The following is a 24,174-nucleotide window of genomic DNA, read 5'->3' on the forward strand; positions in this document are numbered from 1 at the left end:
GGAAGCGCCGTCGTGACGTCACCTTCCACATCCGGGTCACGTTCGTCCTGTCTCTCTTCACGCTGCAGCAGCATGGCAGCGAAAAACAAGAACCGCAGGAAACACAAAGCGACTAAAGTGACTTTTGAGGCCGCGGAGAACGAGCCCGAGGCCGGGGACAGCGATGGAGAGGAGGACGGAGCTCCGGCGGAGGGAAGAGGAGGAGGAGGAGGACAAGTTACCGCCAAGAAACAAGAAGACGAGTTCAGTGTGGAGGAGGTTTTACGGCTCGGAGGAACTCAGGTGATATGAGGGTTAACTTCACTGTGTTCAGGAGGTTTACCTGGATGTTTCTGTCTGTTTACACACTCATACGCCTGTTTTAGTCTATTTAAGGGCAGTGTATAAACGTTGTTGTCACTGGTAATCCGAGTATTTTCATGTAATGTCCATTTTCTGAAGTGGAATGTAATAATTCAACAGAAATTCCCTGAAAACATAAATAAAACTGCAACAGACACGTGTTACACTGAATAATCAGCTGTTTATCTCATCAACTGAGTCACTATAGTTTGTCAGAAAATAAACATATAGCCTAGTGTCAGAAAAACGTCCAGCACAAGTTCCTACAGTCAGTCAGTGGTCCTGATTGATAGGAATATAAACTACAGTACATCATTATAAAACAGAGGTGTTTTTATATTAGAGAGGCTGGGAGCAGCAAGTATGTCATGTTTATTTGCAAAGTAAAATATAAAAATCAACTCTTCAGTGGTGGAAAAACTCATGGTATTCTCTTTAACAATTTACTTTCTGTGTTATTTACAATATAAGGTGATTAAACATTCACTAAACTCTTCAAATAGGATGAACTCTCTGTCAGTTTACCTTGAGATTAATAAGTGGATGTTGTAGGCTATTATCTAAATTTAACAGAAATGTCTGACAAACAGGAAAATAACAGACGAAGGGGGGAAAAAATTTGAGAGGTTTACCTGATTTTCCTGGATGTTTTTGTCTGTTAACACACTGCCACACACTTATACACCTGTTTTAGTCTCTTTAGGTGCAGTTTGTTTGCTTTATTGTGACTAATAATCTGAGTTTTCCAGGTTAAATTAGAATTTAATCATCTTAACTGAAATTCCTTGACAACATAACTGAAACTGCAACAGACATGAGTTAAACTGTATTTTAATCAGCTGTTTAATCTGATTAACTGAGTCAGAAAATAAACATTTAATGTCAGAAAATGTCCAGCACAAGTTCCTACAGTCAGTGATCCTGATTGAACGGTATAAATATAAACTACATCAATATAAAACAGAGAAAAGCAGCATGTTTATTGAGTTATTTACAAGATACAATGTGTTAAAACATTCACTAAACTCTTAAGATGTCTTTTATTAACTCTCTGTCAATTTACCTAGAGATTAATAAGTGCATTTTCCATTATCTAAATTTATCAGAAATGTTGACGACACACAGGAAAAATAATAAAAGAGGGAAAAAAATGATGAGAAATCAATGATTGAATTTAATTATTTGTCATTTTGCATATTAAGACATAAATGTAACACTCTAATCTTTTCTCTCTGGTTGATGTTCAGTCCGACTACGTCTTCCTGGCCGGTCTGGACGAAACCAACGAGCTGGTGGACGGAGGGAAGAGGAAAGACATCATCGACGACCTGGAGGACGGAGAGCTGGAGAAGTTCATCACCAAACTGGGCATCAGGGCGCTGAGCGGGCAGCAGGTGGTCCCGGACGAGGAGGAGGAGGAGGAGGAGGAGGAGGAGCAGGACGGAGGAGCAGCGCCCGAGAAGAAGGAGAAGAAGGAGAAGGTCGAAGCCAAGAAGACTCCAACAGCAGCAGCAAAGGAAAAAGGAGAAGGAGGAGAAACATCCGGCGTTCCGCAGAAAGCCGAGGTGAAGAAGAACAAAGACGGCAAGGTAGGGATGTCACGATTACGTTTTCACAATTAAACGTAGTATTAAACACCACAATTAAATAAAGCAAAAATAAAGGTAAAAGCACAGATACTGGTCCATTTAAAGGGACAACGAGGAGTTTCTATTTGGTTATAAAAAAGTCTCACGTTAATGTGGATGAATCTCCGTTACCCACACTTGTTAATGGGCCCAATTTAGATAAATATATGGTTTTGTCTCTATCGTTATTTTGTTATTATTAGTGGTGGCGCACCGTGAAATTCTTTGACCGGCGCAAGACAGACTCATGTTTTCATTCATCAAGAATTAAAGTCAGAGGTTGGAAGACGATCACATACCGTCGTAGTTCCCACCATAAACGGAGATTCGGCGGCGTTATTCTCATGACTCGCCACGAAACCGAAAGTAAAGAAACGCTGGTCGGCTCGCCCAGCATTTCCACCACCACTAATAATAACAAAATAACCATAGAGACAAAACCATAGATTTATCTAAAATGGACCATTAACAAGTGGTAACGGAGATTCATCCACATTAATATGAGACTTTTTTATTGTCGCGGAATTTTTCGTTCTGCCGCTGGAGAAACTCCTCGTTGTCCCTTTAATAGATACTTGAAATCTTTTGTGTAAACAATGAGTAATGTGGTTATATTTTGACTATATTTGATTTTACACATTCATAGTGTTGTGAAATGAATTAATGCCTAATAATCATGATAATTGTAGTACCATGATTATTTCTCTGACAATAATCGTACCATGAAAGTTTCTAATCGTGACATCCCTACGCCCAGGTGCCTTCTGGGAAAAAGGCCCGACAGATCGCCAACGTGTTCGAGTTCCAGCCGCGGCAGGTTCTGCTGATCAAGCCCGGGGGGAAGTGGTTCGACCTGGAGTACACGTCCGAGGGCGCCGGCGGCCCCGAGGGCGGTAGCGGGCCGCAGGACGCGGCGCTGGCGAGCCGCTACCGGGCGCTGGCGCAGCAGCTGCTGGAGGCCGAGGTGGCGCTGTACCGCAGCAAGAAGACGCTGCAGCGAGGAGCCAACTCCAACTGGATGAAGACCGTGGTGTCGTCCGGCGTGCTGGCCGACCGCATGGCGGCCATGACGGTTCTGGTGCAGGACGCGCCGGTGCACGGGCTGGAGCACGTGGAGAACCTGGTCGCCATGGTGAAGAAGAAGGGCAGCCGGCGGATGGGCCTGATGGCGCTGGACACGCTGCGCGAGCTGCTGCTGTCCGACCTGCTGCCGCCGCACAGGAAGCTGCTGCCCTTCGGCCAGCGGCCCTTCGACCGGCTGGAGGAGAAGGCCAGCGGTAACCGCGACGCCCGCGACCGCCGCCTGCTGCTCTGGTACTACGAGCACCAGCTCAAGCACCATGTACGTTCTTCTACTTCTTTAGCAATATCTAACATTTTTACCACTTTTTCTATTATGGTTTTTCTGTTGTTTTACATTACTACTATTTATTTATTTTTAGAAATTTTACCACTTTTCTAGAATTTTTAAAAACTTTTTTTTTTGAGAAATTTTACCACTTTTCTAGAATTTTTTAAGAATTTTTTTTTTTTTGAGAAATTTGACCACTATTCTAGAATTTTTAAAACTTTTTTTGGAGAAATTTTACCACTTTTTTTGAGAAATTTTACCACTTTTCTAGAATTTTTTTTAAAACTTTTTTTTTCTTTTGAGAAATTTTACCACTTTTTTATTATGTTTTTTTTTTTTCTTTTGAGAAATTTTACCACGTTTCTAGAATTAAAAAAAAAAACTTTTTGGGGAAAATGTAACCACTTTTTCTAGAATTAAAAAAAACGTCTTTTAGAGAAATTTTACCCCTTTTTTTTTATTATAATTTTTGTTTTTACTTAAAAATAACTTTTTTTTCTCACATTTTTTTGAGAATGTTTTAAAAAACTTTTATTTGAGAAATTGTACCACTTTTTTTGAGAAATGTTACCACCACCACTTCTAGAATTGTTTTTGAGAATTCAACTTTTTTTTTTTTTGAGAATTTGTACCACTTTTTACCAAATATTTCTGTACAATATTTTTTTTTTAAAAATCACAGCATTGGCCCTAATTTCAACATACATTGACTTAGAAAGTAACGTTCTTCACTCTCAGAACAAATATTTGTGTATTTCTGGGTCCGTGGTCTAATTTGTGTCAGTTTACGAGCCCGTGATGTAAAAAAGTTTGACAACCAACCACTCTACACTTCTACACTACCCAGGTGGCCGAGTTCGTGGCGGCGCTGGACACGGTGGCTCACGACACGGTGGCGGCGACCAAGGCGAAGGCGCTGAGCACGGCCCACGAGCTGCTGTGCGGGCGCCCGGAGCAGGAGCGGGCGCTGCTGGTGCAGGTGGTCAACAAGCTGGGCGACCCCGAGTACAAGACGGCGGCGAAGGCGTCCTACCTGCTGGAGACGCTGCTGCACAAGCACCCCAACATGAAGGCGGTGGTGTGCTGCGAGGTGGAGCGGCTCGTGTTCCGGCCCAACGTGGCCGCCAAGGCGCAGTACTACGCCGTCTGCTTCCTCAGCCAGGTGAGTAGGGATGGGGATCGATTCCAACTTGGATCAGTTCTTGGAATCGTGTGTGTGTCTGCTTTAACGATTCCCTTATCGATTCCGTTTGGTTCAGAAACTCGCGCATTAAAGCAGAAGTAAGCGATATTTTTGTGTTAATATAAGTCTTAAATAGTTGTATCTTCCGACAGCAATCACTTACATAGAGTGTTTGGACCGAAACACGGGTCTGTCAGTCACTCTGCTCTGCTCTGAGCCCAGGAGAAAACTTTTCTCGTATCCAAGAAGTTATGGTGCGTTCAGGGCAGCCCGTAATTCGTGTTTTTCCGACCTGTGAAGTCGTACCAGTTCGATCTGGTGCGAGTTCACAGGTCGGAAGTTACGAGTGGCCGTTATAGTGACTTTCACAGGTAAAACAGGTCGGAGAAACGCGAGTTGTGGGTTGCCTGGAACGCTACAAAGTCGTAAGTTGTGACTTGAAGCTGTAACTTACGGTTTCAAAAGCCTGCCTGGAACGCAGCATTAGCCAAAACCACCGGATCGCTTACTTCTGCTTTAAATGTCTAGTAATTGATTTAAAAAAAACCTAATTAAATAAACTAATTATTTTTCACAATCTTAAACAACTATATTCTTTATACATTCACTTTCTTGAATATAAATCAAGATCAAATAAAATGCAGCATATACAAATATCTGAGCTTGCTCATCTTGATTGAGGGTCACCAGAAATTTGTGATGTCAAAAAGGGGTCATGAGCCAAAAATGGTTGGGAACCACTGCATTAAAGCAGAAGTAAGCGATCCAGTCGTTTTGGCTAATGCTGCGTTCCAGGCAGGCTTTTGAAACCGTAAATTACCGCTTCAAGTCACGACTTACGACTTTGTAGCGTTCCAGGCAACCCACTCGTGTTTTTCCGACCTGTTTTACCTGTGAAAGTCACTATAACGGCCACTCGTAACTTCCGACCCGTGAACTCGTACCAGATCAAACTGGTACCACTTCACAGGTCGGAAAAACATGAGTTACAAGCTGCCCTGAACGCACCATAATAACCAACTATTTAAGACTTATATTAACACAAAAATATCGCTTACTTTTGCTTTAATGCAAACAAACCCATTTCTCTTTTATTCCCTCACCCAATGAGAATCAATAAGAGAATCGATAAGGAATCGAATCGATAAGCAATATCGATAATGGAATCGTAATCGCTAACTTCTCATCAATTCCCATCCCCACAGGTGATGCTGAGCCACGACGAGGCCGGGCTCGCCGCCAAGCTCATCGCCATCTACTTCTCCTTCTTCCGCGCCTGCGTGAAGAAGAAGGACGTGGAGTCGAAGATGCTGAGCGCGCTGCTGTCGGGCGTGAACCGCGCGTATCCCTACGCCGCCGCCGGCGACGAGAAGGTGAAGGAGCAGCTGGACACGCTGTTCAGGGTCGTCCACCTGGTCAAGTTCAACACGGCCGTGCAGGCGCTGATGCTGCTGTTCCAGGTGATGGACTCGCAGCAGACGGTGTCGGACCGCTACTACACCGCCCTCTACAGGTAACGCACCGCTACTACACCGCTACTACACCGCTACTACACCGCTACTACACCACACCGCCCTCTACAGGTAACACACCGCTACTACACCGCTACTACACCGCTACTACACCGCCCTCTACAGGTAACACACCGCTACTACACCGCTACTACACCGCTACTACACCGCCCTCTACAGGTAACACACCGCTACTACACCGCTACTACACCGCTACTACACCGCCCTCTACAGGTAACACACCGCTACTACACCGCTACTACACCGCTACTACACCGCCCTCTACAGGTAACACACCGCTACTACACCGCTACTACACCGCCCTCTACAGGTAACACACCGCTACTACACCGCCCTCTACAGGTAACACACCGCTACTACACCGCCCTCTACAGGTAACACACCGCTACTACACCGCTACTACACCGCCCTCTACAGGTAACACACCGCTACTACACCGCCCTCTACAGGTAACACACCGCTACTACACCGCCCTCTACAGGTAACGCACCGCCACTACTACACTGCTACTACACCGCTACTACACCGCTACTACACCGCCCTCTACAGGTAACACACCGCTACTACACCGCTACTACACCGCCCTCTACAGGTAACACACCGCTACTACACCGCTACTACACCGCTACTACACCGCCCTCTACAGGTAACACACCGCTACTACACCGCTACTACACCGCCCTCTACAGGTAACACACCGCTACTACACCACACCGCCCTCTACAGGTAACACACCGCTACTACACCGCTACTACACCGCTCTCTACACCGCCCTCTACAGGTAACACACCGCTACTACACCGCTACTACACCGCCCTCTACAGGTAACACACCGCTACTACACCGCCCTCTACAGGTAACACACCGCTACTACACCGCCCTCTACAGGTAACACACCGCTACTACACCGCCCTCTACAGGTAACACACCGCTACTACACCACACCGCCCTCTACAGGTAACACACCGCTACTACACCGCTACTACACCGCCCTCTACAGGTAACACACTGCTACTACACCGCTACTACACCGCTACTACACTGCCCTCTACAGGTAACACACCGCTACTACACCGCTACTACACCGCCCTCTACAGGTAACACACCGCTACTACACCGCCCTCTACAGGTAACACACCGCTACTACACCGCTACTACACCGCCCTCTACAGGTAACACACCGCTACTACACCGCCCTCTACAGGTAACGCACCGCTACTACACCGCTACTACACCGCTACTACACCGCCCTCTACAGGTAACACACCGCTACTACACCGCTACTACACCGCTACTACACCGCCCTCTACAGGTAATACACCGCTACTACACCGCTACTACACCGCTACTACAGGTAATACACCGCTACTACACCGCCCTCTACAGGTAACGCACCGCTACTACACCACTACTACACCGCCCTCTACAGGTAACACACCGCTACTACACTACACCGCTACTACACCGCCCTCTACAGGTAACACACTGCTACTACACCGCTACTACACCGCCCTCTACAGGTAACACACCGCCCTCTACAGGTAACGCACCGCTACTACACCGCTACTACACCGCTACTACACCGCCCTCTACAGTTAACACACGCTACTACACCGAGTGGACAATATGACGGAGAGACGGTGGTGATTCAATATACGTAGAGAGGGAATTTTGGTTTTGAGTTTCAGTGAGAAGATGTTTCTGAGACAACTGCTCAGTTCAATGCAAAAAGTAATGTCGTTGAATTAAATTACAGGCGGAAATGAGCAATTGTTGCTATAACCTGGCTCAAAGCATCTCTTCTTGTTTTACAAGATTAATGTTTTTTTGTGCATTGTCCCTGTTTTAAATAAATTCATTCATTCATTCATTCATTCATTCATTCCCCCCTCCTCCAACAGGAAGCTGCTGGACCCCGGCCTGTCCTCCTCCTCCAGACAGAGCATGTTCCTCAACCTGCTCTACAAGTCGGTGAAGGCCGACATCGTGCTGCGGCGGGTCAAAGCCTTCGTGAAGCGTCTGCTGCAGGTCAGCGCCGAGCAGAACGCCAGCTTCGCCTGCGGAGCGCTGTTCCTGGTGTCGGAGGTGATGAAGGCCAAACCGGGGCTGAAGCTGCTGCTGCAGGACGACGGGGTCAGGACAATAACATAGAAATATAAAGAAATTAGGGATGTCACGATTATAGATTTTCTTGGTACGATTATTGTCAGAGAAATAATCACAGTATTACGATTATCACGATAATTATGCATTAATTAATTTCCCAACACTATGAATGTGTAAAATCAATTATAGTCTAAATAATTACGAAGCTACAAAATATTTACACAAAATATTTTAAACCAGAAGTAAGTGATATATTTGTGTTAATATAAGTCTTAAATAGTTGTATCTTCCGACAGCAATCACTTACATAGAGTGTTTGGTCTGAAACACGGGTCTGTCAGTCCCTCTGCTCTGCTCTGAGTCGAGGAGAAAACATTTATCGTATCCTACAGTTTTTATCCAATGAGGAGAGAGAACGGCATGCAGGGCTGTGTGTGCAGCCAAGGAACGCCGTGAATGTGGCGACGTAGGGACGAGGACTGTTATGGTGCGTTCAAGGAAACTCGTATTTTTCCGACCGTGAAGTGGTACCAGTTCGATCTGGTACGAGTTCACAGGTCAGAAGTTACGAGTGGCCGTTATAGTGACTTTCACCGGTAAAACAGGTCGGAAAAACACGAGTGGGTTGCCTGGAACGCTACAAAGTCGTAAGTTGTGACTTGAAGCTGTAATTTACGATTTCAAAAGCCTGCCTGGAACGCAGCATTAGCGAAAACGACCGGACCACTTACTTCTGCTTTAAGTATCTATTAATAAAGGACCAATTATATTTCCTAGGGGAATTAAAGGGACAATGAGGAGTTTTGGAAAAGCGAAGTGTTTCCACACTACATTTATGAGCCTCCGCACCGTGAAATTCTTTGACCGGCGCAAGACAGACTCATGTTTTCATTCATCAAGAATTAAAGTCAGAAGTTGGAAGACGATCACATACCGTCGTAGTTCCCACCATAAACGGCAATTCGGCGGCGTTATTCTCATGACTCGCCACGAAACCGAAAGTAAGGAAATGCTGGTCGGCTCGACCAGCATTTCCACCACCACTAATAATAACAAAATAACCATAGAGACAAAACCATAGATTTATCTAAAATGGACCATTAACAAGTGGTAACGGAGATTTGTCCGCATTAATATGAGACTTTTTTATAACCAAATAGAAACTCCTCATTGTCCCTTTAATTGTCATCTTTACCAAGTGTTTAAGTTTATTTTAATCATTTTTTTGTTTTTTCTAATTACAAATGACATGCAAACTTTTAAATTCCTACCGATTCAACGTTACATTAGGTGACTGGACCAGTATCTGTGCATTTTCCTTTACTTTGGCGCACATGATGGTTCCGAAATAATCTTTTTCGGAAAGTGACGGTGTTTAGGAATCTTTGTGATAAATTAATTGTAGCGTTTAATAATACCGCGATTAATCGTGAAAACAAGTAATCGTGACATCCCTTAAAGACATAGTATAAAGAGTGGCGCTGAATGTTGCTTTCCCTGTTTTTTTCAAATTAAAACGTCACTTCCTGTTTGTTCGTCTCAGGACGGCGAGGAGGAGGAGTTCAAAGATCTCGCCGAAGAGAAGGACGGTGATGATGATGATGATGATGAAGAGGAGCGCTTTGTTGACGCAGACAAACTGGAGGAAGGAGGAGCTACAGGTGCAGAGGGGGCGGAGCCTAAACCTGCCCCCGCCCCCACGGCATCATGGGTTCATCACCAGAACCTGGAGGGAGGGAAGAGCCTCCAGCGCTATGACCCGCTGCACAGAAACCCGCTGTTCTGTGGCGCCGACCACTCCACGCTGTGGGAGCTGCAGAGGGTGAGACAAAATAAAATAAAAAATTAAAATAACTTTACACAAAAAAGAAGAAGAAACTAAAACATAACGAGAGAAAATATCAATAAAAGAATAAATAGGTAAATGAGAACAGATAAAATCAAACAAATTAACCGCTGATCTACATTAAGTTTTAAATATTATTCTAATGTTCCTATTGATCGTATTCACTATATTTAACATTATGTTATTACATTCAGATAGATAGATAGATAGATAGACAGATAGATAGATAGATAGATAGATAGATAGATATATAGATAGACAGATAGATAGATAGACAGACAGACAGACAGACAGACAGACAGACAGACAGACAGACAGACAGACAGACAGACAATATACATTTGAATTGATTTGATTCCAGGATAAAACTAAATGAAAATGTAGATAATTACATTCTCAGTGATGTTTTTCAACAGGAAGTAAAATTCTGAGGATGTTTGACCAGTTTCTGTTTCTCTTGAATGTTTGTTTGTTTGTTTGTTTATTTACTTGTTGTTGTTTGTGTGTCTGCAGCTCACTCTGCACTTCCATCCCTCCGTGTCGCTGTTCGCTAAAACCATCCTGCAGGTAAAAGTCCAAAGATTTTCTACTTAAAGTCAAACTGTGGTTTATTTATAAGGTCTCACATCATAAATATCTGTACATATTTATATATGAACAGTAAATAGAGATCATACATGTTTAAATATACAGTATATGTGTAAATATATATACAGCTCTGGAAAAAATGAAGAGACCACCCCCAAAATGATCAGTTTCTCTGGTTTTACTATTTATAGGTATGTGTTTGAGTAAAATTAAATTAAAAAAATGTTGTTTTATTCGATCAACTACCGACAACATTTCTCCCAAAATTGAAATAAAAATATTGTCATTTAGAGCTTTTATTGGCTGAAAATGACTAAACTAGTCTAAATAACAAAAATATCAAGTCTTTTCAGACCTTGAATAATAATAATCAGTGATGTTGCTAGGTACGCGTCCTGCGTCCCTGACGCATTAAAATCTAACAGGACGCAGTAAACTCACTATCCATGCGTCCCGGGGACGCACCTCATTTTCCCATGAAAAATGATACATTGTTAACAACAACTCGTGTTTAAAATCATGGGAATGACCGGCGGACGGCCATTATCCACCATTTAACCCACACAGCCATAGGTGTTGATATTGCCCCGACCATTGAGCAGCAACGTAACAAGAAGACGTAGCGGCGGTAGTCGGTAGTTTTCTCTCTTCTCTCTCTTTTTTTTTTTTTTTGCCGCCGTAGTGTTTGTTGGAGCGGCGTGGTGCTGCACGTGACGCGCTGACGTTAGTGTGTTTACATTTACGACGAGCATTAATTCTCAGTCCAAACCCGTTAAAAAAAAAAAAAAAAGCCCTGCCTCACCGAGTCATATTCTCGGCGCGAACCCGGCTCAAACCAGCGCGTCCGGACGGGTTGGGCCGTCCATGCTTAGAGCCCAAAACAACAGTCCAGAGATCCGAGGGACAGAGAGAGACAGCGCAGCAACAGGTGTCTGTGTGTGTGTGTGCGTGCGTGTGCTACCTGCTGTAAAGGGGGCTGTCCAGCCACAGCTCCCCACTAGACCAGTTCTGAGTTCAGTTTAAGTTTCATACACTCCAGCCATTCTTGCCATTACAATGATAGGAACCTCAGTCAGTACTAAATCTGCTTCTTTCTTTCTCTTAAATTTACTTAAGCAGCTACAAAATATATTAGACATGTACCACACATTTGGCTGGACGGTCTCAATGGTTCAAGAACTTTTTTTCCATCATTAAATATTAAAATGGAGCCAAGTAGTTTGTTTTCCTTTTAAATAAGTTCAATATCAAGTGCTAATTCCACCTGCCATAACTGGCTCTCTCTCTCTTGTCTCTCTGGCTCTCAGACAGTGTGTGTGATATTTACAACACACACACACACTGTAATAATATCTGCACCTATTGATTGACACGCTGTTTTTGAGGTTTTTCTCTCCTTATGTCATTGTGTGTAATGGCTGCACTGTTGCCGTGTCGCGCTCCCATGGTCGCGCTATGGGTCCGTATAATTTCCTGCTTTTTTGTCCTTGGCCAATCACATCCCTGATCACACAGGGACAACATGGGGCTGCCTGTGTGAGTTTTATTAATGTTTACATCAGGTTGAGTTAAACAAATCAGTTTATGCTGCTGTGATTTAAGTAAATACAGTAATCATCATAGTGTAGTGGCAGGAAAGACCATTTAATCTGTATCAAATATTGTGTTGGTCAAGAACAAGTTCAATTTAAAGTCAGAGGAAAAATGTTTAGGGTGTTTTTACTGTTCCTAAATGTAAAAATGGGTCACATTGGACCCTCAACATTATTTAAAGGTTAAATAACGTGTTACTTAAACATTTTTCATTGTGCTGTGCTCTAAAAATATACTAACAAATACTAGTGTAGAGTCCTGTATAAGGAATGTTGAGCTTAAACTTAAACTTAAATTTAGGTTCTCAGGAAAATAGCTGCTCATCAGTAAATAGTTAATGAATCGATGAGGTCCATCAACTATCGATTAATGAATTAATCGATAATTTGCATCCCCAGGCCCTAGTTTTTTTTTTAATTGTGGTATCGAATAAGTATCGAGAATCGTGGAAATTTACAGAAATTCTGGTATTATGACAACCCTATTGGGGACCCATTGAATTTCCCAGGGACCCACCCAAATCACCACCTGTGGGTCCCAGGGACTCACTACATTGAAAACCTATCAACATCACTGAATAATAATGCAAAGAAAACATGTTCATATTTATTCCTTAACACCACAACAAGAATATTTTTAACTCAGGAAGAGTTTATAAACCAGTTTTTGTGGGATATTGTCAATGTTTAATCCCAGCAGTGGTTTTTATTTATAATCTTCCTAAAAAACCAGATGTGGTTCAGGTGATGACCTCATCAGAGTCTTATTAAGGAGAATGAGTTGTGTTGGTGTTTAAAAAAGAAAAGAAAAGAATGACTGTCATACATGTAGAGATGCTTTTAAGAAACATTTGTGAAAGTGCTCTCTTATTTTTTCCCGAGCTGTATATAAACATTTTAAATACGTTTAACTAGAGGAGCCACAGTAACCAACCTGTTGTTGTGTTTGCTCAGGGCGACTTCATCCAGTACTCCGGTGACCCGCTGCAGGACTTCACCCTGATCCGCTTCCTGGACAGATTCGTCTTCAGAAACCCCAAACAGCTCAAGGGCAAACGTAGGAAACCACTGTTTTATTTATTTGATTATTGATCATTTCATCAATGAACAAAATGAAATAAAACAAACACATGAAACTAAACCTGAGTCTGATCGATTTCCTTCCTTTAGAAAACACAGACTCTGCAGCGCTGAGGCCCAAACAGAGGTTCCCTGTCGACTCCTTACCAGGTCAGTCCTCCCTCTCCTCCTCCTTTTCTTGTCTGATTTACATGTTTTTATCAGCAGCGCTCGTTTTTCCCAGTGTCAGTGAAGTGACCGTCCCCTCTCTCTCTCTCTCTCTCTCTCTCCGTCAGTGAACTGTGAAGAGTTTCTGTCTAAAGACGAGAGTCAGATTCCTGTGGATGAAATCTTCTTCTACCGGTGAGTCGCACACCTGAAGCTCCACCTGAGCCTGAGGTTTCACTTTCACTTATCTAAAGGGATAGTTCAACATTTTGCCATAATCCCTATAGTCATAGTCATAGCAGTCATTTTTAGAACGGTGGAGCAGAGCCGTGAGCTGCTCAGAGCTACGCTACAGAGGCTCATTATGGGATTTCTTGGTTTCCCTCATCATCAAACTCATCAAATACACAATCCAACAACTCCACAACGCTCTGGTGGACAAGTTGTGACCTGCACATTCACCACGCTATGAGATAATAACACAACGTTACCAGACAGAGTTGTTTTAGAGGTAAATACAGAGACTGTTGATGAAAAACTGTCCCTGAAGGCAACGCGCATCAGCGGTTTTGCATGAATTTCCCTCTAAAACAACTCTGTGTGGTAACGTTGTGTTATTATCTCATAGCGTGGTGAATGTGCAGCTCACAACTTGTCCACCAGGGCGTTGTGGAGTTGTTGGATTGTGTATTTGATGAGTTTGATGAGGGAAACCAAGAAATCCCATAATGAGCCTCCGTAGCATAGCTCTGAGCAGCTCACAGCTCTGCTCCGACAAATAAAGGTAAATATGGGGATTTTGGCAATGGCCAGTTTGCCAAAATCTTGAACTATCCCTTTAAATATCAGTATATGTGTTTTAAAGGTCTTAGATATTTCCATAGATACAGATCAATACACAAACACAAACCTGTCGTGTCTCCAGTTTCTTTAAGAAGCGTCAGCAGGAGAAGAAAGTTCGTCGTCCTCGTGCAGACGGAGACAACGACAGCGTGGAGGACGTGGACGACGACGAGTTTGAGAAAATCCTGGGTGAGACGACACGAGAACACGATCAGCTGATCAATAAGTGTCAATAATACTGTCGATCAATCACTAAATCATGGATTAATGGAAACATTTAACAATAAAAATCCTATTTATTCATATTTAAAAGTATTTATAATGAGATGTTTGTAGAATGGGGAAGAATAATAAACAGTTTAACTCCAAATCAAATTATTATGGAACTGGAGAAAATGAAAAATTAGTAAAAACATTTTAATTAATGAAAGTTTCATTTGATTATTTATTATGATCAGATTCCTGTGAGGGCGACTCGTACTTCGTTGAGTTTGGAGACGACGATCTGGACTTCGCTGGGTGAGTTGTTGTTGTTATTACAGATTATGGTTTATCAGCTTTAACTTCAGCTCCGTGTTTCGATTCTTTAACGACGTCGTTGGTTTCCTCCGTGTCTCTCGTCTCTTAGCAACGTGAAGCAGAAGAAGAAGGCGGCGAAGGGGAAGAAAGGCGGCGGCGGGGACTCGGACTCTGATGACTCGGACGACTCGGACGTGGACGACCTGGACGACGAGGAGGTTTCTCTGGGCAGCATGGACGAGGAGGAGTTTGGAGACGAGCTGGAGGACGAGGGAGGGGCCTTCATGGACCCTGACGGAGGAGGGGGGGAGTTTGGTGATGATGATGATGAAGGTAACAGAGCTTTAAGTGTTCAACATCGTTTCTGTGTTTAGTTTATTTTAGTTGATTTAGTTTATTAAGGGACAGTGTGCAATGACAATCATTTGCAAGAATATGAAGAGATGGTTGCACCAGATTTAGCTCACGGCTCATTTCCATCTGCAGTCCCAACATATAATATATAAAATACACAGAAAACACAGAACACAGACTCCTATACAAGGCTGATACATAGAATGACACAAATAGATACAGTAGATAGAGGGATGGATGAAATAGACAGACAACACAGTTTCCACATATAAAAAGACCAGGTCAAGTACAATACATTAGATAAAGGTGAACCCTATCCTATATGATCAATGGAAAAAATTCCCCAAATTCCTATTTCACAAGATTTTAAGAACGCGTTAAGAGGTAAAATACATTTTTTAAGAGACTAACTGAGTAATAAGTGCCCTGCTTTTAAGTGTGACGTGAGAAATTGTTTTGTTTATATCAAAGATCTGACTTGGATCCTGATTATAGATATTTATCATCATAGCAACACATGATGTAATAATCTGCTGCATTTTGTAATTAAATTCTTGGAACGCAACATGTAATAATTAACCTTGCTGCATTTTGTAATAAGTTGTTACATATTGCATTGAATTAATATATTTTCTCCATTAAAAACATGCTGCGCCCACATTTTGTTATAATTTGATGCATTATGTAACAACTAATTACAAAATACATTGTTTTTACAGCATGAGGTGTATTATATTATTATTACATAATGTAGCGCTACAATTACTAATTATTATTCTTTGCTCAGTTCCAGTGCTGGAGGATGACGACGATGATGATGATGAAGCTGCGTTTGATGGTGAGTAAAGTTTCCTTCGTCCTTCTGATCACAGGATCGATTCGTCTGTGACCAGTGATGAGAATAACGATGTCTTTAATAAACGGCTCTACTTTTCTCAGTAACAGTCGTCAAAGAAGTTCATGTTTCCCCCGTTACAACGCTGTTACCATTACTGACAATAGAATAGTTACTTTTCCTGGTGATTAGTTGCTTTAATAATGTATAAAAAGTTAACAAGTAACTATAATTAATTTCTTTTTAAGTAACGCGCCCACAAAGATCAATCAGCAGATCAATAACATGCAGAACTGATGAGTCATCAGTGAGTTTAGTGTTTTCTTCAGGACGACTGTGTTTCCTCCTCAGACTCGATGGATTCTCCTCCGACCAGGAAGAAGGTGAAGAGGAAAGCGTCAGAGGAGCTGGACGTCGCCGGAGCGCTGGGTCAGAACTGAGCTTCTGTTTCTCCAATCAATCAAAGTGTTTATTGATTATCAACTGGTTTGAAATGTTTATTCATTGATTGATTGATTGATCACCATGACAGGATCTAAACCAGGGGGGAAGAAGAAGAAGAGAGGGAAGAAGGACGGCGCCATGTTCACTTCTGCTGAGGAGGTGAGAGACCTGTCAATCAATAATCAATAAGATACTGTAGAGATTGTTTAAACATCTGGGTGGGAAATTTTAAAAAACAGCATGAAACCTGCAGAGTTTCATGTTTTTACTCATAATATATAGTATAAAAGCTGCCATATAAATAAATAAATAAATAAATAAAATTTGAATTTGAATATTGATTATAACAGCCGATCAGTTATCAATAATCTGTGTGTTGTTGTATAAATGTGTTAAACGTGTTGTTGTTGTGTTGTTGTTGTCAGTTCGGCTCGCTGCTGGACGAGAACGCCGGCTCCAAGTTCGACAACGTCGGGCTGAACGCCATGGCCAACACGGACCGAGCAGGTGAGGCACCTGAACGCATCACAGGGGGTTTCACAGTGACATCGTTAACACGCGTTTCCATGACGACACCGTACATTATAACAGACACGTACATATCTGAGTCAAACTGCAGGAGGTCACACTTCAAAATGATGAGTTTGTCTGGTTTTACTATTTAGTTATGAGTTTGAGTAAAATTAACATTTTAGTTTTATTCTATTAACTACTGACAACATTTCTCCCAAAATTGAAATAAAAATATTGTCATATTGTATATTTATTGTCATTTTCTGCCAATAAATGCTATATTATTGGCAGAAAATGACTGTCTTTCAGACCTTGAATAATAATAATGCAAAGAAAACACGTTCATATTCATTCTTAAACAACACAACATGAATATTTTAACTTAGGAAGAGTTTATAAATCAGTTTTGGTGGGATAATGTTTATAAAGTTTAACCCCATAAAACCAGATGTGGTTCAGGTGATCAGGTGTGTATTTACTGTCTGATAAATAGTTTAAATATTTATTTACTGTCTGTTACTGAAGCTCGATGTGACAGAGACTCAGAGACGACGGCAGCAGCTCACTGGACACCAGCTCAGTTTAATGAATTAAAACTTCTCCACAGAGAAGAGAAAAACAAATCACATCCAGAGTCACAACAGAGAAAAATAAAAATGAAATGAACTTCTTCCTTTAATGTGGAAAAAACAACATTAATGTTCTCAGATCCTGTAAAGTCAGTTCATACAGAACAAAAATGATGGACAAAAATGAACAAACTAGAACAGACTGTGACGTGTGAGGAGCAGGATTCATTAATTACAGCTGTTTATTAATGGTATTAATGAATACGTTTAACTCATCACAAAAAAATGATATTGTCATTTATTCAGTCATTTACTATATATATCATGTTTATATTATATAAACTGTTGCTGATTAAGTAAAAAATACCAATAAATATAGTTTGGTTCAATGAAAAAGTGAAACTATTCAGTTTAGAACAAAGAAAAGCAGCAACATCTTCTTTAAACAAAATATCTCACAGGTTTTCAACATTTTTGCTTGAAATTTGATTATTGGTAACACTTTGTAATAAATACACACTTCAACATTATTTCATTTATTTAAAAAACAGTTTTAAATGTTTAACTCTGGATTCATAAACTCATCTATAATGTGTTTTGTTGTATTTTCACACTTGATAAATAATGATTCATCATTTATAAAGCTTTTATTATATCAATAATAAACCAGTTATTTATAAAGTGTGAGTAAATGATGAACATTTGTTGGATTATCGATGATTTAATAATGTTTGCGTCGTTAATAGAAAGTGTTTCTAAATTATCAAACGATTATTTTTCTGTCGTTTAACTCTTGGATTCACCGACTCAGATTTTCAGCTATTTGAATGTTGCGTTCAGGGACCGTCAGTAAAAACCAGCTCTGTCCTGTTGTTGCTCTCCCTCCGCCGGCTGCAGGTCTGAAGCAGCTCAAGTGGGAGTCTCAGCGCGACGACTGGATCCACGGCCGCGACGCCAAGACGCTGCGCAAGAAGAAGAGCAGCTTCACCCGGAGGAAGACGGCGCCGTTCGGCCGCGCCAGGACGGGAGGAGGAGGAGGAGGAGGAGGAGGTGGTGCGTTCAAGAACAAGAAGAGGAAGAAGTAGCTGCTTGGTTTTTGTTGTGTTTTTGTTCATGTGGACATTTTTTTTTTTTTTATCCCGGGCGGATCGAGCGCCTCAGTCCTGTTTGCTCGCCCACGTCTGGTGGTCTCTCTCTCGGACGCCGTAGACGCCGGCCCACTCGTTGGACTGGTAGTAAACTGGGAGGAGGAAGAAGAAGAAGAGAGGAGGAAGAGGAGGAGGAGCCATGGTTAAGGGTTTATATATATATATATACATACAGTATAGACCGAATCTCCTTGTTGTTTACATTCTACTTCCGGGTAGAAAACCAGCACGTAATCTGAATGAGATCAATAGTAACGAACGAGAGTTTAGCTATATATCATATTTTTCACGCCCTATCACCGTTTAGACAAATCTGAAATGATTGAAGAAACATTACTATTTCTGTGTGTGTGTTTTGTGTTGCTATGTGTTGTATTTATTCAGTTTGGGGGAATCACAGTGTCTAGAAAGCATCAGTGGCTCAGCTGACAGGGACAGCTAACGGTAGCTAAGCTAACGGCGGTAGCTAAGCTAACACCAGGACGTCAGCTGTTAAAACCCTCCCGTTGTGGGACACGACATGAAACTACTCCAGTTAGCTCAGTCATGTTGGAACTCAGATATCCGCTGGAGAAAATATTTTTTCATGGAGCGTTTATTGAGTCACTGAGTTATTAAAGTTAAACAGGTAGCTAACCGTTAGCCCGGCTAATCTCTGATAACCATGACTAATTACAAAAATGTGCACACGTAAATAGTAATGTTTGTCCAATCATTGGTTTTATAAACTTTACAAACATCAGATTAGTCTAAACGGTGATATAGTGACATGAAAAATGAGAAATATATAGCGAAACTCTCGTCCGTTACTATTTTTCTCATGCTGGTTTTCTACCCGGAAGTAGTTGTAAACAACAAGGAGATTCGTCCTATATATATATTATATTATATATTGTTAAAATAGAGGAAAATCTCTTGACTTTGACTCATGGGGACTTTGACTCATGGGGACGTTTGTTTGTCCTGGTTACCATGGCTACGCCGTGTTTCTCTCTGTAAACATTTCCAGTTCCTTAACAGAACAAGAGATTTTCCTCTATTTTAACTCTACGATTAAAGAGAAACAAAGAAGAGTTCTTCTGTGTTGATGAAGAAACCGAAATTAAAACATGTTGTTAATAATTATCTGTGTTTTTCTTTTTCCTTCAAGAAGTTTAACTAATAAAAAAATGCAGATTGTTCCTTTAAAGGGATAGTTCAACATTTTTTTTTTAGCAAATTCTCCTCTCACCATAACCCCTATATAGTCATAGCCAGGGTCCAAAACTAACTTTTTCACTTACCAGCCAGATGGCTGGTAAGTGAATTTTTTTACCAGCCAGGCAGATATTTTACCAGCCAACCAAGTAAAAATTGCGTTTTAAGTGATGTATATTGCTATCAGTATTATTTAACGTGTCATTTGGGTCTTATATGCGATTCTCAATCAATATTTTAGTAGTATGCACTAATACTAGCAATTAGGGGTGTGCAAAGCATCCGGTATTTGTATTTGTTGAGGGGGGGGAAGTATTTCTATTTGTATTTGTGTTCGAGTAAAATTCAAAATAGGTGTAAAAATCCAGTTTCTTTGAGATACGCTTCTTCACACAATTCTAATCCATTATGAACCCACCACCACCTGCTGAACAGACAGAATATAAACAAATGAACTATCATTGCTTCAAATCTCTCTCTCTCTCTCTTACAGTTGTTTAGGATTGTGTGTGGTGTTTTTAATATTTTTTTTTTGTTTAAAGAATAGCCTAATAATTAGTTTAAAAAATATTTTTATCAGCAATTTCTTTTTTTTCAATTACTAGACATTTAAGGCGACCCCATCTGAATTCCAGGCGACCCCACATGGGGTCCTGATCCCAAGGTTGAAAAACACTGCTCTACTGTCTTTCCTGTCTGCTCTCAGAGTGTGTGTGTGTGTGTGTGTGGAGGGGGGGGGGGGGGGGTAATGTAGTGTTGATTCTCGTTCTCTCACAGAGAGCACACAAACAAACAGGCGCGCGCGCACACATGTTGTCAGCGGTGAGGTCCGACCAGAGCGATTGACGTGTCCAACCAGACGCGCGGGTTCGGAGTCCGGACCGAGAATTAAAAGTTGGACAGCGCTGGTCCGTGCTTCAGCACCGTGTGTCGGGCCGCGTCTGGTTTTAATTAATACGGGGATAAACAGTCAGCGCCGCGGTCACCGGAGCTGATCACTGCCCTATAAGCAATGAGAGCATTTTTTTTTTACCGGGCGCGCTAAACCACACAAACGGGTACGACAGTAACAACAGTTATCCACCTCGACGCTGTGAATGACGGCCTGACGCGCTTACCTGACCAAAGATCGTCTCTGCTGGAAAGACACATTACTCTGTCAGGAAACAACATAGCTACCAGCATCGTTCTCCACCAGTAACGAAAAAATTAAATTTTCGTCGGTAAAAAAATAACTCGCCAGAGTGGCGAGTGGTCTTAAAAATTTACCAGCCAGAGACAAAATCTACCCGTAATTGGCGAGTGGCGAGTGTTAGTTTTGGACCCTGGTCATAGCAGTAGGTTCGTTACCTTTAATTGTCGGTGCAAGCTGTTTTTAGAACGACGGAGCAGAGCCGTGAGCTGCTCAGAGCTATGCTACGGAGGCTCATTATGGGATTTCTTGGTTTCCCTCATCAAATTCACAATCCAACAACTCCACAACGCTCTGGTGGACAAGTTGTGACCTGCACATTCACCACGCTATGAGATAATAACACAACGTTACCACACAGAGTTGTTTTAGAGGGAAATGCAGCCGGAACTACATTCCAGACACGGCTGCTCGGCGGAGGGATTTCAAAAGAGAAAGTAGTTCTGAGTATTTGATTCATGTATCGTAATGTTACATGAATATTTCCTTGTTGTTTTAGAGGGAAATTCATGCAAAACCGCTGATGCACGTTGCCTTCAGGGACAGTTTTTCATCAACAGTCTCTGCATTTCCCTCTAAAACAACTCTGTGTGGTAACGTTGTGTTATTATCTCATAGCGTGGTGAATGTGCAGCTCACAACTTGTCCACCAGAGCGTTGTGGAGTTGTTGGATTGTGTATTTGATGAGTTTGATGAGGGAAACATGGAAATACCCTGCAGCTCACATGATAATGATAATTAAAGGTAATGAACCTACTGCTATGACTATAGGGATTGTAGCAAATTTGCCAACAATCCCTTTAAGTATAAACCATGAGCACCAGGTGAAGTTAAATCAGATTGTGGCTTCAACCACAGGCTGAAGTGTAAATGCTGTAATTTAAAATCTGGATTTCTCAGATTGGGTCAGACTAGTCCAGATGTTTGTCGTCCTCTCACCTTCCAGGATGGATGGAAACCTCCTGTTCATGGTCTGTCTGAAGTCTGGAGGAAACAAAACAACAGCAGGTTGAATGATGAAGTCACAAATCAACATTAATAAACAAAGTTCAGTTTGAGCAGGACGAGGGGGTTAAAATAATCATTTATAAACAATAAAAGCTGCTCTGATTGACAGGTTGAGATGTGTTTGTACCCTGGCTGTTGTTCATCCGGTGGAACAGGGCGTAAGCTCCAAACACTCCCAGCAGCTCCACCACGATCACTCCCTTCATCAGCCGCTTGGCCAGAGGCTCCAGAGGTTTACCACACATCTGGACACACAAACAGACACAACTTTATTAACTGCTCTTTTTTCTTTTAATCTCCTTGTTCAATAAATAAAAACATATATACAGTACAGGCCAAAAGTTTGGACACACTCTATGCATTTCCTTTATTTTCATGACTATTTACATTGTAGATTCTCACTGAAATTCCACTAATGAACCCTGACAAGGCTGTCAACCTGTGAAGTGAAAACCATGTTCAGGTCAGGTTCACCTCTTGAAGCTCATCAAGAGAATGCAAAGCAGTAATCAGAGCAAAGGGGGGCTACTTTGAAGAAACTAGAATTGGTGGAGGCAGAGATAGAGGAGGAGGAGGAGGAGGAGGAAGGAGAGGAAGAAGAAAGAGAAGACAAAGAAGAAAAGACGTGTTTTCAGTTATTTCACACTTTTTTGTTAATTCCACATGTGTTCATTCATAGTTTTGGTGCCTTCAGTGAGAATAAAGGAAACACATTGAATGAGAAGGTGTGTCCCAACTTTTGACCTGTACTGTATATAAACATTCAATCCCAACCTGATTGTTCTCTGGTTAGTCTTTTTATTTGTGGTTTTATTCATTTTACCACCTCATTCACCTTCATGTGTCACTGACCCGTTTACTCTGTATGTTAAACCCGTTTGTCTTTTATAAACAGTCTGTTTGTTAAACACACGTGAGTTCAGAGAGCCCGGTGCCAGTTTAACACAGTGGAGAAGATTTAACTCATTTAACCATCAGAGTTTTAACATAAACCTCCTGTTCAACAACACAACAGTGAATAAACTCACCTCGCTAGTCGCTACACACAGAGACAAACACAGAAAGACACACACACTCACCGTGTCGCTGCCTTGTCCTTGTGTTGTTCAACGGGAGCTAACGGCTAACTGAGGCTAACAGGTACGGAAGCTCGGCTGGTACAAACATCAGCGAGCGACAGTTTTGGTGCGTTTCTCGAATCAGAATGAAGACTCTCATAACTATTAGTTCAACCTCCACAACTTTAGTCATATGTGCACCATCATAATAGTCTAGCAATTTATCCTTCCTCTGAACAAATTGCAAATGTTTTTGGACATGAATCAGTTGTTCTTTCTGTTTTTAACATTATCATTTATTTATGTCATGTCAGTCAAAACGACCTATACTTAGGCCCTACTATATGAATGCTGAACAATTAACAGCGCTGAGTCAGAATGAAACAGAAATTTACGTTGAGATTTATTATGTTAATTATGTTTAAGTCAGGATTCGTGCGCAACCTGACTGCAGAAAGAACCGGTTGTCATGGTTACCTCCAGACTGTAAAAAAAAAATAGTGATAAAGCGGTGTTAGCTAGCGATGTTGTCAGCGTACTACAACAGTTTATCACCTACTGATGCAGTGTGTGTTTTATACATAATAGACTGTAGGTTTTATAGCGGCAGAGAGAAAAAAAACGTCAGGATGGAGGATCGAGTTTGTACCGCGGCAACAGCAACTCAGCCACGGGACAAGCCACGGACACTCACAGCATGGCGTCGGTTATCAGTAAAAACAACACTGTGCATCCATAACGTTACCTACAGCTATTTAACAGACCATTATGTTCAGGAAACGATTACAAAACTTAAGTGATTAAGTGATTATTATTTAAGACGTATACACAAACATTCCGCTTACTTCTGCTTTAATTACGAGCAATATAACGTTAATGTGTTAGACACGTTGGTTTGAATGGTGATAAAAAGCTGAATAACTGCAGCAAATGAGTTGTGAAATGTTTACTACGACAGTGACTGAAGACGAGGTTACATGCTAATGGAAAGCCAGCTGAGATTGTTAAACTATATTGTTTTAAATTACCGGTAACGACTCCAGCCATGCAAGTAAAACTTTCTGATTTAAAAAAAATGTACACCATCTAACATAATTA

The 24,174-nt window shown here is 41.7% G+C and overlaps 2 protein-coding genes across 6 annotated transcripts; one reads left to right on the forward strand and one right to left on the reverse strand.

The window, feature by feature from the left end:
• Positions 1-45: 45 nt before the first annotated feature.
• cebpz (CCAAT enhancer binding protein zeta) lies at positions 46-18,557 on the forward strand. 3 transcript variants are annotated; one of them, XM_085770750.1, is made up of 19 exons: positions 46-282; positions 1,590-1,931; positions 2,728-3,312; positions 4,169-4,483; positions 5,710-6,017; positions 7,938-8,169; positions 9,686-9,964; positions 10,502-10,555; positions 13,123-13,225; positions 13,339-13,398; positions 13,524-13,590; positions 14,321-14,427; positions 14,697-14,757; positions 14,867-15,105; positions 15,905-15,949; positions 16,298-16,375; positions 16,479-16,549; positions 16,816-16,897; positions 18,370-18,557. In XM_085770750.1, exons 1-19 carry the CDS (start codon positions 73-75, stop codon positions 18,555-18,557), a joined length of 3,426 nt encoding a protein of 1,141 aa, XP_085626876.1. In that variant the 5' UTR covers positions 46-72. The 3 variants fall into 3 exon arrangements, 2 of the variants coding, with proteins under 2 accessions (XP_085626876.1, XP_085626878.1); XM_085770752.1 differs by having other exon boundaries at positions 14,867-15,090; positions 15,899-15,949; XR_015035203.1 differs by lacking the exons at positions 16,816-16,897; positions 18,370-18,557 and having other exon boundaries at positions 15,905-15,958; positions 16,479-16,529.
• On the reverse strand, positions 18,522-23,203 carry LOC146961141 (protein CEBPZOS-like). 3 transcript variants are annotated; one of them, XM_085770753.1, is made up of 4 exons: positions 23,098-23,203; positions 22,146-22,263; positions 21,950-21,994; positions 18,522-18,712 (listed from the first exon to the last, which is right to left on the reverse strand). In XM_085770753.1, the coding sequence occupies exons 2-4, from the start codon at positions 22,261-22,263 to the stop codon at positions 18,630-18,632; spliced, it is 246 nt and encodes an 81-aa protein (XP_085626879.1). In that variant the 5' UTR covers positions 23,098-23,203; the 3' UTR covers positions 18,522-18,629. The 3 variants fall into 3 exon arrangements, with proteins under 3 accessions (XP_085626879.1, XP_085626880.1, XP_085626881.1); XM_085770754.1 differs by having other exon boundaries at positions 22,146-22,285; positions 23,094-23,148; XM_085770755.1 differs by having other exon boundaries at positions 22,146-22,285; positions 23,078-23,136.
• Positions 23,204-24,174: the final 971 nt, after the last annotated feature.

This window comes from Trachurus japonicus, chromosome 24, assembly GCF_045865225.1.
Source record: "Trachurus japonicus isolate A0001 chromosome 24, Traja_1.0".
Taxonomy (NCBI): Eukaryota; Metazoa; Chordata; class Actinopteri; order Carangiformes; family Carangidae; genus Trachurus; species Trachurus japonicus.

Bases quoted from the DNA above. Each gene is read 5' to 3' on its own strand.
- cebpz (XM_085770750.1), top strand. From the start codon at position 73: ATGGCAGCGAAAAACAAGAACCGCAGGAAACACAAAGCGACTAAAGTG. The intron at 10,556-13,122 runs GTAAAAGTCCAA...GTGTTTGCTCAG, and splicing joins TCGCTAAAACCATCCTGCAG to GGCGACTTCATCCAGTACTC. The intron at 16,898-18,369 runs GTGAGGCACCTG...CGCCGGCTGCAG, and splicing joins GGCCAACACGGACCGAGCAG to GTCTGAAGCAGCTCAAGTGG.
- LOC146961141 (XM_085770753.1), bottom strand. From the start codon at position 22,263: ATGTGTGGTAAACCTCTGGAGCCTCTGGCCAAGCGGCTGATGAAGGGA. The intron at 21,995-22,145 runs GTACAAACACAT...TGTTTCCTCCAG, and splicing joins CCGGATGAACAACAGCCAGG to ACTTCAGACAGACCATGAAC. The intron at 18,713-21,949 runs GTGAGAGGACGA...TCCTCCTCCCAG, and splicing joins GTTTCCATCCATCCTGGAAG to TTTACTACCAGTCCAACGAG.